The 15,161-nt window shown below is 40.8% G+C and overlaps 2 protein-coding genes across 2 annotated transcripts; both read right to left on the reverse strand.

Moving 5' to 3' along the window:
- Positions 1-2,162: 2,162 nt before the first annotated feature.
- LOC144636659 (uncharacterized) lies at positions 2,163-6,237 on the reverse strand. The gene is made up of 3 exons (XM_078495849.1): positions 6,009-6,237; positions 4,642-5,232; positions 2,163-3,370 (listed from the first exon to the last, which is right to left on the reverse strand). Exons 1-3 carry the CDS (start codon positions 6,235-6,237, stop codon positions 2,235-2,237), a joined length of 1,956 nt encoding a protein of 651 aa, XP_078351975.1. The 3' UTR covers positions 2,163-2,234.
- Positions 6,238-8,481: 2,244 nt separating this feature from the next.
- Positions 8,482-9,057, reverse strand: LOC144636009 (contactin-associated protein 1-like). The gene has a single exon (XM_078495144.1). The coding sequence runs from the start codon at positions 9,055-9,057 to the stop codon at positions 8,497-8,499; it is 561 nt and encodes a 186-aa protein (XP_078351270.1). The 3' UTR covers positions 8,482-8,496.
- Positions 9,058-15,161: the final 6,104 nt, after the last annotated feature.

Raw genomic sequence — 15,161 nt, forward strand, 5'->3', positions numbered from 1 at the left:
ATTTTTTGTGAGCAAGATTTAGCGACTATTAAATTTAGCGATTTTCCGAAAATTAAAAAAAAAACAAAAACAATTTTAACATATACAGCTAAGATTAAGTTTAAACAAGGTCACTTAAAATTGAACGAACATTACCATTGTCAGAAAGAACAAAGTGAAAATAATGTTAAAAAGTCGTCCTCGTCAGAGAAATCAGACATATTTTCCACCATGCCGGCGATCCCAGCTCTCTCCCAACCCTTCTTAATTGTTGCCCTTACCTTCTGGCGTTGTCATATAGTTGAAAAGGGCCACTGTATTTAATTTTGTGTTCCTCTGACGGGCGGGGCTATTAAATTAACGGGTATTAAATTTGACCGAGACAAATTGTAGCGAGCACTAAATTTAGCGATTTTGGCCCAACTCGCCAAAATCGCTAAAATTAGTTGCTTTGAGCGTACCTAGCGGCATATTGCTTTGAAGTATTTGTCGTGTGAATTACGATGTAGATTTGCATATTTTGCCCTCAGTCGCTAGTCCAGTTCGAGCTAGTTCTGCTCACGCAACGACGTTGCGCGACAGAGGGAGAGGGCCAGAACTGGACTTATTTTTCCTTTGTTTGAAATATGTATGAATTTTTAAGGAAAAAACTGTACCTTCAGTACATGTCTGGACTGAAAAAATAATCTATCGTCTTGGTCGACGTGTAATTTTCCGATTATTGTTTCAGGGATCAACGTCAAGCCTGCCAATAAGGGTGGGGCAATGCTTGGCGCGCGAATTTCGGCAGGTTCCATATCTTCGCTTCTGTGGTGTGATTCGCCTACCGAGCTCACACACACTTCTGTAGTGTATACCGTATTTACTCGAATAAGCGCGGCGGCGTTTATTAAATTTTTCGCGCCTCAAGTCCGGCGCTTATGCGAGGGCGGCGCTTATTTAAAAATTGGACACCACAAACAATCTAATCTACCCGAAACTTCTGCAGTAACTAAAAAAAGGGACTTTGATTATTAGTATTCGCCTCTTACAGAAGAGAGTTGTTTTGCTTGCTGACCAAACAAAGTTCACGGCCTTGGGCAACGTTAACAGAACTACGTATTGTAAGAAATTTGGAATAAAAAATAATGGGCGAGCGGTTAAGTATAATAACTTGAACTGCGGACCATCGCTTTTGTCGAAAAGGAATTTCCAAAGCTGTTTAAGAGTTGCTTTGTAGTGCTATTTTCAGTTATACGCAATTCCTCGAATAAGCGCCGCATTGGGTCTGCGGCGCTTATTCGGGGGAGGCGCTTATTAACTTTTTTGTCCCAAATGCGGCGCTTATTCGAGGGTGGCGCTTATTCGGGGGCGGCGCTTATTCGTGTAAATACGGAAAGCGTTCAACGAGACAGGAGCGGTAACCTGGTGGCCATAGTAAAGCGAGTGGGTAGCTTATGGCAAGCGGGAGACGAGAGGATGAAAAGAGGAGGTTCCCAAGGTGAAGAGAAATGGAAAAACTAGAAATTTATTTTTGCAATATTGGAGTTTTTGGGTAATATGTTTGCATTAGAAAGAACACAAAATTGCGGGGACCTCTTAATTAGTCAATTAAGTATTGGCCGGGGGAGGGAGGGAAAAGTGACAGCGGGAGATCTGAAATTCCCTTTTCTTATATCTTTTACTCAAGGTTTCCAGCACTTATTAAATAATGTAAAAATTCAGCTTTTTATCCTCGGAGTTATTAAAGTTCTTTATTGGGACCTTGAGAAAAAATACTTTAGGAGGAAGAATTTCTGAATCCAGAAAGAGTTATATTGCCTTGGTCCCGGATACATTTTTTCTCCTTTATCAAATAACACGAAAAAGAATAAGCAGGGTATTTATATGTGCTTGATATTGTTACAGCAATTGTACTGAAATAAAAGTTTATTGACACATAGGAAATTACAGTGTTGGGACAATAAACTGTGCCGGTCTTAGTTTCATATACCATTACTTGAAATCAAAAGGAATATACTATCATAACTGGTAAATTTAATTGTCTTTCCTTTGTTTAAATGCAATTAAAGCTAAAGCATAAAGTGTTATTTAATCCATACCACTTTTAAAGTTGTAACAAAATGATCACGTGTTAACGTTCCTTTTTACGTTCGCCAAATTAATTGATAAACTGAGGCATAGATGATGATAAATGCAATGATATAAGTTTTATTTATTATACTCGCTGAGGTCTTTTAGTTGTGTAAAGCAGCTGTTTGAATCTCAAGCTCTTTTTACGCCTGACCATAACACTTGAGTTTTCCTAATGTATGATATCCTTCTTCGTTGTAACGATCCAAGTCTCCCAGTCTGATTTGTGTCACAGGCAGAGCAGACTTGTCTGTCAACAGGCCGCTGTCCTCAAACCAACCAACAGAACCTCCGTGACAATTACACTGCCCACCGGAACAAGAGTTTGTTACTCCGCATGCGCACATCTTGTCATGGCCTGTAGCTCCGCCCCAGTAGTTCATCCGTGTTCCATCACGTGACACCCACCAAGCATAACCTGTCTCTATAAAATCTATGTCATTATTGCACTCAAACTTGATAAACTGTTCACAGTTCTGTGAGATTCGAGTGAGTGCTGCTAGCTGAGCGGTGCTGACTCCAGTGTATCGCACATCTTTACTGTAACATCCTGGACCACCACATCCGGGAATGTTACCAACATGGGTTCTACTCTCACTGTCGTGACTTATGACCGTCACGCCAACACCGCCCTTGTCACTCATGTCACAGTACACGCTGAAGGGAGTCACGCCACCCTTGCCATCAGGGTCAATCATATAATTACCTGAAGAGCTTCCACTGCGACTCGACTTTAAATCGCTACAGCCTGACATGGGTTTCAGTACTTCAACAGCAGATGCTGCCTCGATAGAACGTTGAGAATTTTTTGCTTCGCAGGTATAAGTCCCAGCATCACTCGAAGAAACTCTTCGAAGAAGCAAAGTTCCGTTTGGATAAAGAACATGATTCTGAGGAATATTTTGACCCGCTCTTTTCCAATCAATGTCAACTGAGCCATGAGCTGTACAGTGCAGTATTACATTGCTAAAATCTGATGCAACAACTTTCACTGGAGGGGTTAAGGTAAATTTGAGTTCATCAATCACTATTACTTGTGCGACAGCAGAGTCCTCTTCAAGGAGGTTCTTTGCCACGCACACATAATCCCCACCATCTGCTTTTGCTATATTGTGTATGGTCAATTTTTCACCGACAACTGGAGCCTTTGGCAATTGACTGAACGCTTTTCGCCACGTAACTGTTGGTTTGGGATGACCAGTAGTTTGGCAGACCAGGCTCACGTTCTCTCCTTCTTCAACGATGACAGATGAGGGCTTCTGAGTGATCACCGCGCCAACTAGATTAAAGAACGAACAAACAATAGTGATAAAACGATAGCTATTGAAATAGAACGAATTTAGAAAAATAAATTGAGAAAACTTGACAGACTGGAACTCTCTCGCTACATGTTGGCCATCGGGAGTTTTCTTTTCTTTTTTTTCACCAATGGGATAGCTTTTCTTCTTTAGCTAATAGCTGTACAGTCAATATATCTTATTAGCCACGCGCGAGGGGCGTGCTGGGCGAATATTGGCCCGCGGTCTTGACAGTACGGATCGAGCGCAGCGAGGTCCGTACAAAAAAGACCGAGGGCCATTACGGTCCCGAGCAGGCTTGGTTAATAAGAGATTTATTACACGACTGGAAGCTTTGTGTAGTGAGAATTGCTACCTAGTAGATGTCGTGAAAAAACAATGTGAAGCAAAACTTTTACGCGCGCAAAAGAAGTTATATATATTTCTATGTAAGCCGGGTCATTTCATTTTCAAAGCAATAAAAACTCGGAAAAGATTTTGCAAAAAACAAATCTTTCAGAAATCTTGCGCTAAATCGCCCGGGAATTAGCGCGGGATCATCCGGGACAAAACCCGGTCCGATACTTGGAAAATATCGGCCCTCGCGGGACCGGAAATAAAGTAATCTGATTGGCTGATTTAGTTATTGGCCCTCGGACCGCCGTAGTCGTGTAATAATGTGAGTTATTGCACCAGCCATTTAAAATACACAGAGAAACAAACAAACAAAGGAGCAAAGAAAAGTGTCACAAGTGAATTAGAAAATATAATTAGAAACAGTTGACAGTTTACTTATGTAGAGAGAGGTTTTCTGTGTTGGAATGTATTTAACAAAGTATCCTGGGAAAACGCGCGGAATATCCCCTGACCCGTAGGTCCAGTTGGCCAAAATAAAAAGATAATCCGCAAGATTGAACAGGATAATTGTTTTATTATTCAACACTGTGTTTCTTAACGAAACACATTTTAAAGCTAAAAAGCTGTGGTTACGCAGCGCTTAACGTACATGACGGCTAGTGAGAACATTGTTTTTCTGCCTGAAGTAAAGGAGTTCGTTGAAATTTCCTAAATCGTCGGTTTCGGGTTTGAAAAGCCGTAAAAACTTATCAAAATTTCAGAAAGTTGACTTGCGTTGCCATTTTAATGTTTTAAAATGTCGACGGAAATAAATTTCTAAGCGATTATAACAACGAAGCGATAGCTTCTTAGTTTCAGAACAGTTCATGTAAGCAATGGAAATAGTAAAATAAGTGGCAAGTTTAACACTATTCACCTTGAACAGATAACATAGCCGATGACGTCATTTCTCCAAGGATATTCCTTGCTACACAAGTGTATATTCCTTCATCTTGTGACGTAACATCTGTAATCATCAGACCACCACGTGACAGCACCACTTGTTTGCCCGCGAGAAGACTGGAATTCTGCTTCAGCCACGTGACTTTAGGTTCCGGGTTTCCTTCAACCTCGCACTGAAACGAGGCTGTATCAGTTTCGTTCACCACCATGGACATCGGAGGTGCCGCAATTGAAGGGGCTGAGATAGATTTACCAGGATCGCCCTTGGGTCCTTGGGGGCCTTGGTCGCCTTTTGGTCCCGGAGTTCCCTGAATTCCTTGAGTACCTTGGTTTCCTTTAGGTCCCTGTGGTCCTTGCGGCCCGGGCGGTCCATGTTTACCTGGAGAGCCTCTGGGACCAGGCCTGCCTCGTCTTCCCCTGATGCTTTTGGGGCATTGAGCATTGCAGACCAGGCTACTTATAGCTAGTAGCACCTCTTTTCTGATATCTTTACGATCGATGGTTTCACTGGCATTTGATTTCTTGTTTGTAGTTTCCACATCTCTTTTATAACGAACGCGTAGCTCTGAAAGAAACAATTTACAATGAATTTAATACACGTCTGAGTTTATATTTCACTCAGTCGATTCAACGACTTTCGTTCCCAAAAGTCTAATTTAGAAGTGAACAAAAAGATTGCATAAGTTAAAGAAGTCGATAGATTCTAAGAATCTGATAAAGTTTGCAACAGCCAGGTGATTAATCAAGATCGGAACTGAGGTGGACAAATTGATATAGCCTAATTTGATTTCTTTCAAATTTGGCAGAGAATCAAACTAACCGTATGGCTTGTACTGATTATTGACTGACTACCAGCGTGATTAATTGCTCTCGAGCTCGCACGTGTTCATATCTAATTCTAGCCAGTAAACTAGCTTTTAAAATAATAGGCCTTTTCTTTTTTGACTGAAATGTTGTGGGAATGTTGCTGTTCGATGCTTCAATGTCTTTCCTGAAATGCTGACAGTCGCTCAAAGAAAGGACACAAATGCTTCAAACATTTCTTATGTTACTGCGCTAGGACGTAAGGCAGAACAGTCTTCTGTAGGCTAACTTTAACTACCGGGCAAATGTTAATTAAATGCTGGCATTATTCTTAATGATTTTACCTAACTTAACTTATCGTGTATAAGTTATTTCTGGAATATAGACTAAAATACTCTGGATTGTTTTCCCAAAATAAGAACACGGGATGGCGGTTCACAGGAGTCATGTTTCAACCTCCTTAGTTTCAGCTGTAGCTTCTTTAGATGAATAAAATTCCTTGTAAACAACTATTTTCTCGATAACTGTATTACTCACCTTTGTTTGCATCACTATGTAACATTTTTATCAGAAACTCATTTTCGTCGTTTGCTGTGTTTCGTAGCTCGAGCTTTTCTTCTCTTTGTTGATTTATGACTTGAAGCATTTTTCGATGAACATGAAGTTCGATCTCGACGTGAATCAATCCCGCGAAGCAAATAACGGTGAGAAATATCGATGAAAACACCACCGTGTTGGAGACCGGGCGTGTCTTTGATATCTCCATAACACCGTGCGGCGAGGCTGCGAGAATTATCAAGCTTTGACAAAAGTCTTCGATATAGAGCGAAACTTGTGCCCGTGTGGTCGAAGGCAGACACAAAAAAAAAACACAATGTTTGTTGGCGCTACGCTCTAACCCTTCTTTGACCTTTTTCTGGTTTCAGCTTGCATTGGATCAGTTTCAAACTTAGGCTAGAGCTCTGTCATTTCTCCTGTCCATGTGTCATGTTCCTGTAGGTGTGGGGTGGGGGCATCGGTGAAAAGTTGTATTCTACAGTACAGTAAGATCGCGCAATATAACGACTTACCAAGGGACTGGGAAATTGTGCTTGTTATGTTACGGGTTTGTTATACCGGAGTGATGTCCCAGTACATTTCACTGTTAGTATAACGTTGGCTGGGGCTTCGTTATAAAGGGATTCGTTACATCGGGTTACTTAAATTGTTTGCTAAAATTTAAGAGGATCGGTCGGAGTCTATACACCAACCCAGCGGAATATTGCTTTAAAATATTTGTAGTGTGAATATACAATGTAGAGTGACATATTTTGCCCTTAGTCCAGTTCGACTCACGCAACGTCATTGCGTGACCGAGAGAGAGAGAGGGCCAGAACTGGACATATTTTGCCCTTTGTTTAGGAATATGTATGAATTCTAGTAATAGCCAATGGCTAGAAAGTGCGGACGAGGACGATACGTGGTGTTTTGGGGTAAAAAAGGTTTATATTGTCCGAGGTATAGTCAGCAAGGAATGCTCAGTACTTATAAAATAATTCACACCCTTATAAGGGTGTGAATTATTTTCTAGGGCATGCCCTGCACCTGCACCTCTCTCCCGCTCCCAAACCCCCCATAAATTCACTGTTTACATTAATTTTCTCCAGTATCTGGTACTTCTCAAGGTTGAAAATAGTATGTGGTTTGACTAACCAAACGTTAAAAATTGCTGTTTCTGCTATCTCTTCTTTAAACTTCTTAAAACTATTGCCAAATCGCTGCACTGACTCCCGATATAACGCTCTAGACACATGTACGCGTTGCAGACCTATGTGTTCCATGCGGTCGGCAGGGAGGGCGAAAGTTCAACACCCAGGCGGGCAAGCACGTGGTATTTTTTCCCTCCGACGTGTTTTTTCTTTCTTTTTCCCCCCAAAAAAGCTAATAAGTGCTTCCCATTTATTATTTTACTCAATATTCCTGCATCGACATGCCCGCAATAGTTTTAAAGGGAGAGCGTACCTTCAGTACATGTCTGGACTGAAAAATAATCTTTCGTCTTGATCGACGCGCAATTTTCCGATGAGTGTTGCAAGGAAGGGAACAACGTCGTGCCTGCGAATAATGGTGGGGTAATGCTCGGCGCGCGATTTTCGTGCATGTTCCATATCTTCACTTCTGGAGCGTGATTCGCCTACCGAACTCACACACACGTTTGTAGTGTATAAGCGTTCCAGACAGTAGCGGAAACCTGGTTGTTATAGTAAAGCGTGTGGGAACCTTATGTGAGACGAGAGGGTAAAAACAGGGGTTCCCAAGGTGAAGGGAAATAGAAAAACATGAAATTCATTTTCGCAATATCGGAGTTTTTGCGTAATAATATTTTTGCATTAGAAAGAACACAAAGAGGCGGGGACAACCTAGTTAACTAAGTATTTCGAGACGGGGAGGGGGAGTGGCAGCAGGGGATTTGAAATTATCTTTTAGCAGAACTTTTGGAGTATTCAAGTTCTATATTGGGACCTTCAGAAAAAAAAAAACTTTAGGAGGAAGAATTTCTGAATCTGGAAGGAGATATATTGCCTTGGTGTAGGAGACATTTTATTTTTCTTCTTTGTCAAATAACATGAAAAACAATTAGCAGGGTATTGTATATGTGCTTGACAATGTTACACCAATTGCACTGAAATAAGAGTTTATTGACACATAGGAAATTACAGTGTTGGGACAATAAACTGTGTCGGTCTTAGTTTCATAAACCATTAAATCTAAAGGAATATTTTTCTCAAAAACTATCATAACTGGTAAATTTAATTGCCTTTCCTTTGTTTAAATGCTGTTACAGCTAAAGCATAAAGTGTTATTTAATCCACACCACTTTTTAAGTTATAAGAAAATGATCACTTGTTCCTTCTTACTTTCGCTAAATTAATTAATAAGCTGAGGCATACATGATAATAAATGCAATGATATAAGTTCTATTTATCAAACTCGCTGAGGTCTCTTAGTTTTGTAAAGCAACTGTGGGGATCTCAAGCTTTTTTTTTTACGCCTGACCATAACACTTGAGTTTTCCTAATGTATGATATCCTTCTTCGTCTGAGCCATTCAAGTCTCCCAGTCTGATTTGTGTCACAGGCAGAGCAGACTTGTCTGTCAACAGACCGCTGTCTTCAAACCAACCGGCCTTGCCATAGTTATCACAGTTACACTTTCTACCACCAGTACAAGAGTTTGTTACTCCGCATGCGCACATGTTGTCATGGCCTGTAGCTCCGCCCCAGTAGCTCATTTGTGTTCCATCGCGTGACACCCACCAAGCATAGTCTTTCTCAATAAACAAGATGTCATTATTGCACTCAAACTTGATAAACTGTTCACAGTTGTGTGAGACTCGAGTGAGTGCTGCTAGCTGAGCGGTGCTGACTCCAGTGTATCGCACATCTTTACTGTAACAACCTCGACCACTACATCCAGGAATGTTACCGACATGGGTTCTACTCTCACTGTTGTGACTGACGACAGTCACGCCGACACCGCTCTTGTCCCTCATGTCACAGTACACACTGAATGGAGTCACGCCTCCTTTACCATCAGGGTCAATCATGTAAGTACCGGACGAGCTTCCACTGCGGCCCGATTTTATACTGCTGCAGGACATGGGTAGATTGTACACTTCAAGAACAGATGTTGCCTCGATTGAACGCTGAGAATTTTTTGCCACGCATGAATAGGTTCCGGCATCACTTGTGGAAACGCTTTGAAGAAGCAAAGTTCCGTTTGGATAAAGAACATGATTCTGAGGGAGACTTTGGCCAGCTCTTTTCCAATCGATATCAACTGAGCCTTCAGCTGTGCAAGGCAATGTTACACAATTGTAAAGGGATGCAACAAGGATTAAGAACCATTATTTGGGCGGCAGCAGAGTCTTCTCCAAGGAGATTCTTAACTGTGCATGCGAAAGCTCCACTATCTGCTTTTGCTATATTGCGTATGGTCAAATTTCCATTAACAACGGAAGTCTTCTCTTTTGGTAATTGACCGAACGCTTTTCGCCACGTGACTGTTGGTGTCGGCTGACCAGTAGTTTGGCAGACCAGGCTCACGTTTTGTCCTTCTTCAACGATGACAGATGAGGGCTTCCGAGTGATCAAGGCGGCAACTACATTAAAAAAAGAACAAACAACACTGATAAAACGATAATCATTGAACTAAAAGGAAGAAACAATTGAGTGAACTTGACAGATTGAGGACTCTCTTCAAATCTACATGTTGGCCTGAAATACTAAATTTTAATGGATGATAAGTTAACTTTTTTTTTTTATCCTGACAACAGCTTTCTTTTATAGCTAATAGCTGTACAATCATGTAACTTATATACTACGAGCAGTCCCTATTTTTTCACAGAGTCCGTCGAGCGTGAAGCGAAAAATGTAAATTATTGAAAACAAATCTTGATACAGTTGATAAATATGTTTATAACCCACCCTGAACAGATAACGAAGCCGATGACGTCATTTCTCCAAGAATATTCCTTGCTACACAAGTGTACTCTCCTTCATCTTGTGACGTCACATCTGTAATCATCAGACCACCACGTGAATGCACAACTCGTTTGTCCCCGACAAGACTGGAATTCTGCTTCAGCCACGTGACTTTAGGTTCCGGGTTTCCTTTAGCCTCACACTGAAACGAGGCTGTACCAGTTTCGTTAGCCACCATGGACAATGGAGGTGCCACAATTGAAGGGGCTGAGATAGATTTACCAGGATCGCCTTTGGGTCCTTGCGGGCCTTGGTCACCTTTAGGTTCTGGAGTTCCCTGATTTCCTTGAGTACCTTGGTTTCCTTTAGGTCCTTGTGGTCCTTGCGGCTCGGGCGGTCCATGTTTACCTGGAGAGCCTCTGGGACCAGGCCTGCCTCGTCTTCCCCTGAAGCTTTTGGGGCAATTGATATTACAGGCCAGGCTACTCAATGCAACTTGCAGTCTTCTGATTTCTTCACGATCAATGGTTTCGTTGGCGTTTGTTTTCCTGCCTGTTGTTTCCGGCACGTTGCGCTTGTTACGAATGTGTAGTCCTGCAAGAAACATCACAGAATGAATCTACTTAGTTTATGTTTCACTCAGTCTACTCATGTTTATGTTTCACTCAGTCTACTAAACGGACTTTTCAAAGCTTCGGTTACGTACCAAAAGGTTTAATTTGACAATGCACAGAGGAATTACATGAGTTTATCCTTTTGTGCACTGTCAAATTCGTATACCTGTGCTGCAACGAAACTATGGAATGTGCTATCATTTGACATAACAAGTGCCAGCACCGTTAGTATTTTAAAAGCCAAGCTAAAAACCCACCTTTCAAATCAAGCATTTTTATCCTGGTTCTTTTTAAATTGTTGTAAGTTTATTTACTTTTAATTGTAATTTTAGGTCTTTATCCTTTTTTTTTCTTTTTAATCTTGTCATGCGCATTTGAACATTTTATGGAATTTGTGCATTATAAATGTTATTGTTGTTAAAATACAGTGACTTACAACTTGAAAAGGTTAACAAGACCCTCAAGATAAATCGAGATCTGAACTTATTCAAATTATTACCGCTGATTTGATTTGTTCTGAAATTGTCGGGAAAACAAAAATACCGTATGGCTTGCACTGAAAAGCAGTGCGAGTAGTACAGGAGGTAAAAATAGGTTTCTGGGGGTAAACATACTTTTAAACTAGGCTTTGGTTTTCATTCTTCACTGAAATGTTTGTGCTCAGTGTTTCAGTACTAAAAATAAAGCCTATAGTTGTTGCAAAAAACAAACAATCATTAATTCAGCTAATTAACCCTTTCACTCGTAAACGCGCATTCAGGCGCTATTTGGAGGTGCAGTCATTGAATCACTTGTGACGTCATCAATAAGCACGTCAGTGGAATTTCGTGATAAGAATCTGACAGAGGTTGGATCGACCTTTCTACAGGACTGTTCATTTTGAATATCGGTTGCATTCTGACAGAGCTAATCAAAGAAAAGCACAATCCATTTTTGGTGCAAAATCGTTGCTTAAACACCTATAATTGGTCAGGGTCCCCTTTTCAGTGTTTTCCAATGACAACTTCAAACTTTTTTTGGCCAAAAGAAAGGATATAAAGAGTAAAAAGTAAGAAGAATAAAAAGGCAGAAAAAAAAGGAAGCAAAAGGGGCAAAAAACAATTTGGATTGGTTCAGCAAAAAAGTCCAAATTTTAACTTATGCGCATGCACCAAAGTAAAATATTGTATGTTTTTACACAGAATCTTTATCAAAATGTAGCTAAAGTAAAAAAGTGCTTCTTTCAACAAAGTTGAGGTGAATTCAAGACCACAGTACCAAAATTTCAGTTTAGCGGCTAAAAAAAGCGTTTTTTGTGAAAATTTGGGTGTCAAAGGGTTAAATGCCTGTCTCTACTCTTATTTTTGTATAGGCTAACTTTAAGTGTCACGAAAAAATGTCACTGAATGCTATTCTTAGTGAATAGGCCTTCAGCCGCAGCGACATCGAATTTTCGTCACTCGGTATTATCTTTAAAGGAAGGCATTAATGTAATATTTATTAATGCTGAAAGGATTACTTTCTTATAACAATTTTTCTTGATACCGTCTTACAAGAAAAGGCGCATATTTTAGATGTAAAACGCAATTTTTTACTCAGTTATAAACTTACAATTTGTTGTGCAAAACTTTTTACTAGAATATAGGGGCGATAAATTGCTGGGAATTGTTTCCCCAAAATAAGAACATGGGATGGCAATTCGCAGCAGTCATGTTTCAACTTCCTTAGTTTCAGCTGTAGCTTCTTTAGATAAATAAAATTCCTCGTCTATAACTATTTTCTCGATAACTGTATTACTCACCTTTGTTTGAATCACTGTGTAACATTTTCATCACAGACTCATTTTCGTCGTTTGCTGTGTTTCGTAGCTCGAGCTTTTCTTCTCTTTGTCGATTCAAGACTTGAAGCATTTGTCGATGAACGTGAAGTTCGATCTCGACGTGAATCAATCCCGCGAAGCAAATAACGGAGAGAAATATCGATGAAAACATTACCGTGTTGGAGACCGGGCGAGTCTTTGATATCTCCATAACACCGTCTGGCGAGGCTACCAGAATTATCAAGCTTTGACAAAAGTCTTCGTTATAGAGAGAAACTTATGCTTGTGTGATCCAAAACAGGCAAAAAACACAATGTTTGTTGGCGCTGAGCTCCAACGTTAACCCTTCTTTGACTTTTTTCCGGTCTCAGTTTGCATTAGATCAATTTCAAACTTATGGTGGATTTTCACTGACGCGTAATTTTTTACGTGCGTAAAAAAATAGAGACAATGTATGAACGGCTTGCGTACACGTTTACGCAGGCCGTTCATACATTGTCTCTAATTTTTTTCACGCACGTAAAAATTTACGCGTCAGTGGAAATCCACCATTAGGCTAGAGCTCTTTCATTTCTCCTGTCCATGTGTCATGTTCCTGTAGTGTGGGGTGGAGGCATCGGTGAAAAGTTGTATTCCACAGTAGAGTAAGATCGCAATATAATGACGTCTTACGTATACCAAGAAACTGGGAAATTGTCCTCGATATATTACAGGTTTGTTATACCGGAGTGTTGTCCTAATACATTTTACTGTTAGTATTAAGGTGAAGGGAAATGGAAAAACTGGAAATTTATTTTCGCAATATTGGGGTTTTTGCGTAATATTTTTTGCATCAAAATAACACAAAGAGGCGAGACCACCTAGTCAACTAAGTATTGGAGAGGGGGGGGGGGGGGGGAGTGGTAGCAGGGGATCTGCAATTCCCATTCCCATATCTTTTACACAAGGTTCCCTGCACTGAACTCGAATGACGTCAGTAAAAATTCAACTTTTTAGCCTTGAGAGCCTTGAAGTTATATGAGTTCTTTTTTAGGACCTTAAGAGAACAATGAAAGCTTTAAGAGGAAAAATATCTGAATCCAGGCGGAATTATATTACTTGGTCTCGGAGACTTTTTCTTCTTTGTCAAATAACATGAAAAGGAATAAGCAGGGTGTGTATGTGCCTGAATACGTTACAGCAATGGCATTAAAATAATAGTTTATTGATACATAGGAAACCACAGCGTTGGGACAACAAACTGGGTCGGTCTTAATAGTTTCATCTACATTAGATCTAAAGGAATATTGCTCTCATAACTGGACATTTTTTGTCCAAATGCTGCTGAAGCTAAAGCATAAAGGGCTATTAATTCCATACTATTTGTCACGTTTCAGTGTTACTACTAAATCACATGCACTCCTTTTAACTTTCGCAATCGCTAAATTAAACTGAGGTACATGTATACATGATGATAAATACAATGATAGCATACTCGCCGGGGTCTGTTATCTTTGTAAATCTACTGTCATCGATGTCAAGCTTGTTTTACGCCTGACCATAACACTTGAGTTTTCCTAATGTATGATATCCTTCTTTGCTTGAGTGATTCAAGTCTCCCAGTCTAATTTGTGTCACAGGCAGAGCAGACTTGTCTGTCAACAGACCGCTGTCCTCCCTCCAACTGCCGCCACTGATGTCACAGTTACACTTTCCAACACCAGTACAAGAGTTTGTTACTCCGCATGCGCACATCTTGTCATGGCCTGTAGCTCCGCCCCAGTAGTACATCGGTGTTCCATCACGTGACACCCACCAAGCAAAACTATTGTAAATAAACGCCACGTTAGTATTGCACTCAAACTTGATAAACTGTTCACAGTTCTGTGAGACTCGAGTGAGTGCTGCTAGCTGAGCGGTGCTGACTCCAGTGTATCGCACATCTTTACTGTAACATCCTGCACCACCACATCCAGGAATGTTACCAACGTAAGTTCTACTCTCACTGTCGTGACTTATGACCGTCACGCCGACACCGCCCTTGTCATTCATGTCACAGTACACACTGAAGGGAGTCACGCCACCTATGCCATCTGGGTCAATCATATAATTACCTGAAGAGCTTCCACTGCGGCCCGATTTTATACTGCTGCAGGACATGGGCTTTAACACTTCAAGAACAGATGTTGCCTCGATAGAACGCTGAGAATTTTTTGCCACGCATGAATAGGTCCCGGCATCACTTGTGGAAACGCTTTGAAGAAGCAAAGTTCCGTTTGGATAAAGAACATGATTCTTAGGGAGATTTTGGCTCGCTCTTTTCCAGCCAATGTGCACCGAGCCCTGAGCTGAGCAGTGCAATATGACTTTGCTAGAATATGTTGCAACAACTTTGATTGGAGGGGTTAAGGCAAATTTAAGTTTATCAATCACTATCACTTGTGCGACAGTAGAGTCCTCTCCAAGGAGGTTCTTTGCCGCGCATACGTAATCCCCACCATCAGGTTTTGCTATATTGCGTATGGTCAGGTTCCCATCAACAACTGAAGACTTCTCTTTTGGTAATTGACTGAACGCTTTTCGCCACGTGACCGTTGGTGTCGGCTGACCAGTAGCTTGACAGACCAGGCTCACGTTCTGTCCTTCTTCAACGATGACAGATGAGGGCTTCCGAGCGATCACGGCGCCAATCAGATTAAAGAAACGAACAAACAACAGTGAACAAATGATAACCATTGAACTAGAAGGAAGAAGCAATTGAGAGAACTTGGCAGATTTGGGACTCTCTTCATAGTTACATGTTTGCCAGAAATACTAAATTCTAATGGATGATTAA

The sequence above is a fragment of the Oculina patagonica genome, chromosome 13 (assembly GCF_052425735.1).
Source record: "Oculina patagonica isolate OP01 chromosome 13, crgOcupat, whole genome shotgun sequence".
Lineage (NCBI taxonomy): Eukaryota > Metazoa > Cnidaria > Anthozoa > Scleractinia > Oculinidae > Oculina > Oculina patagonica.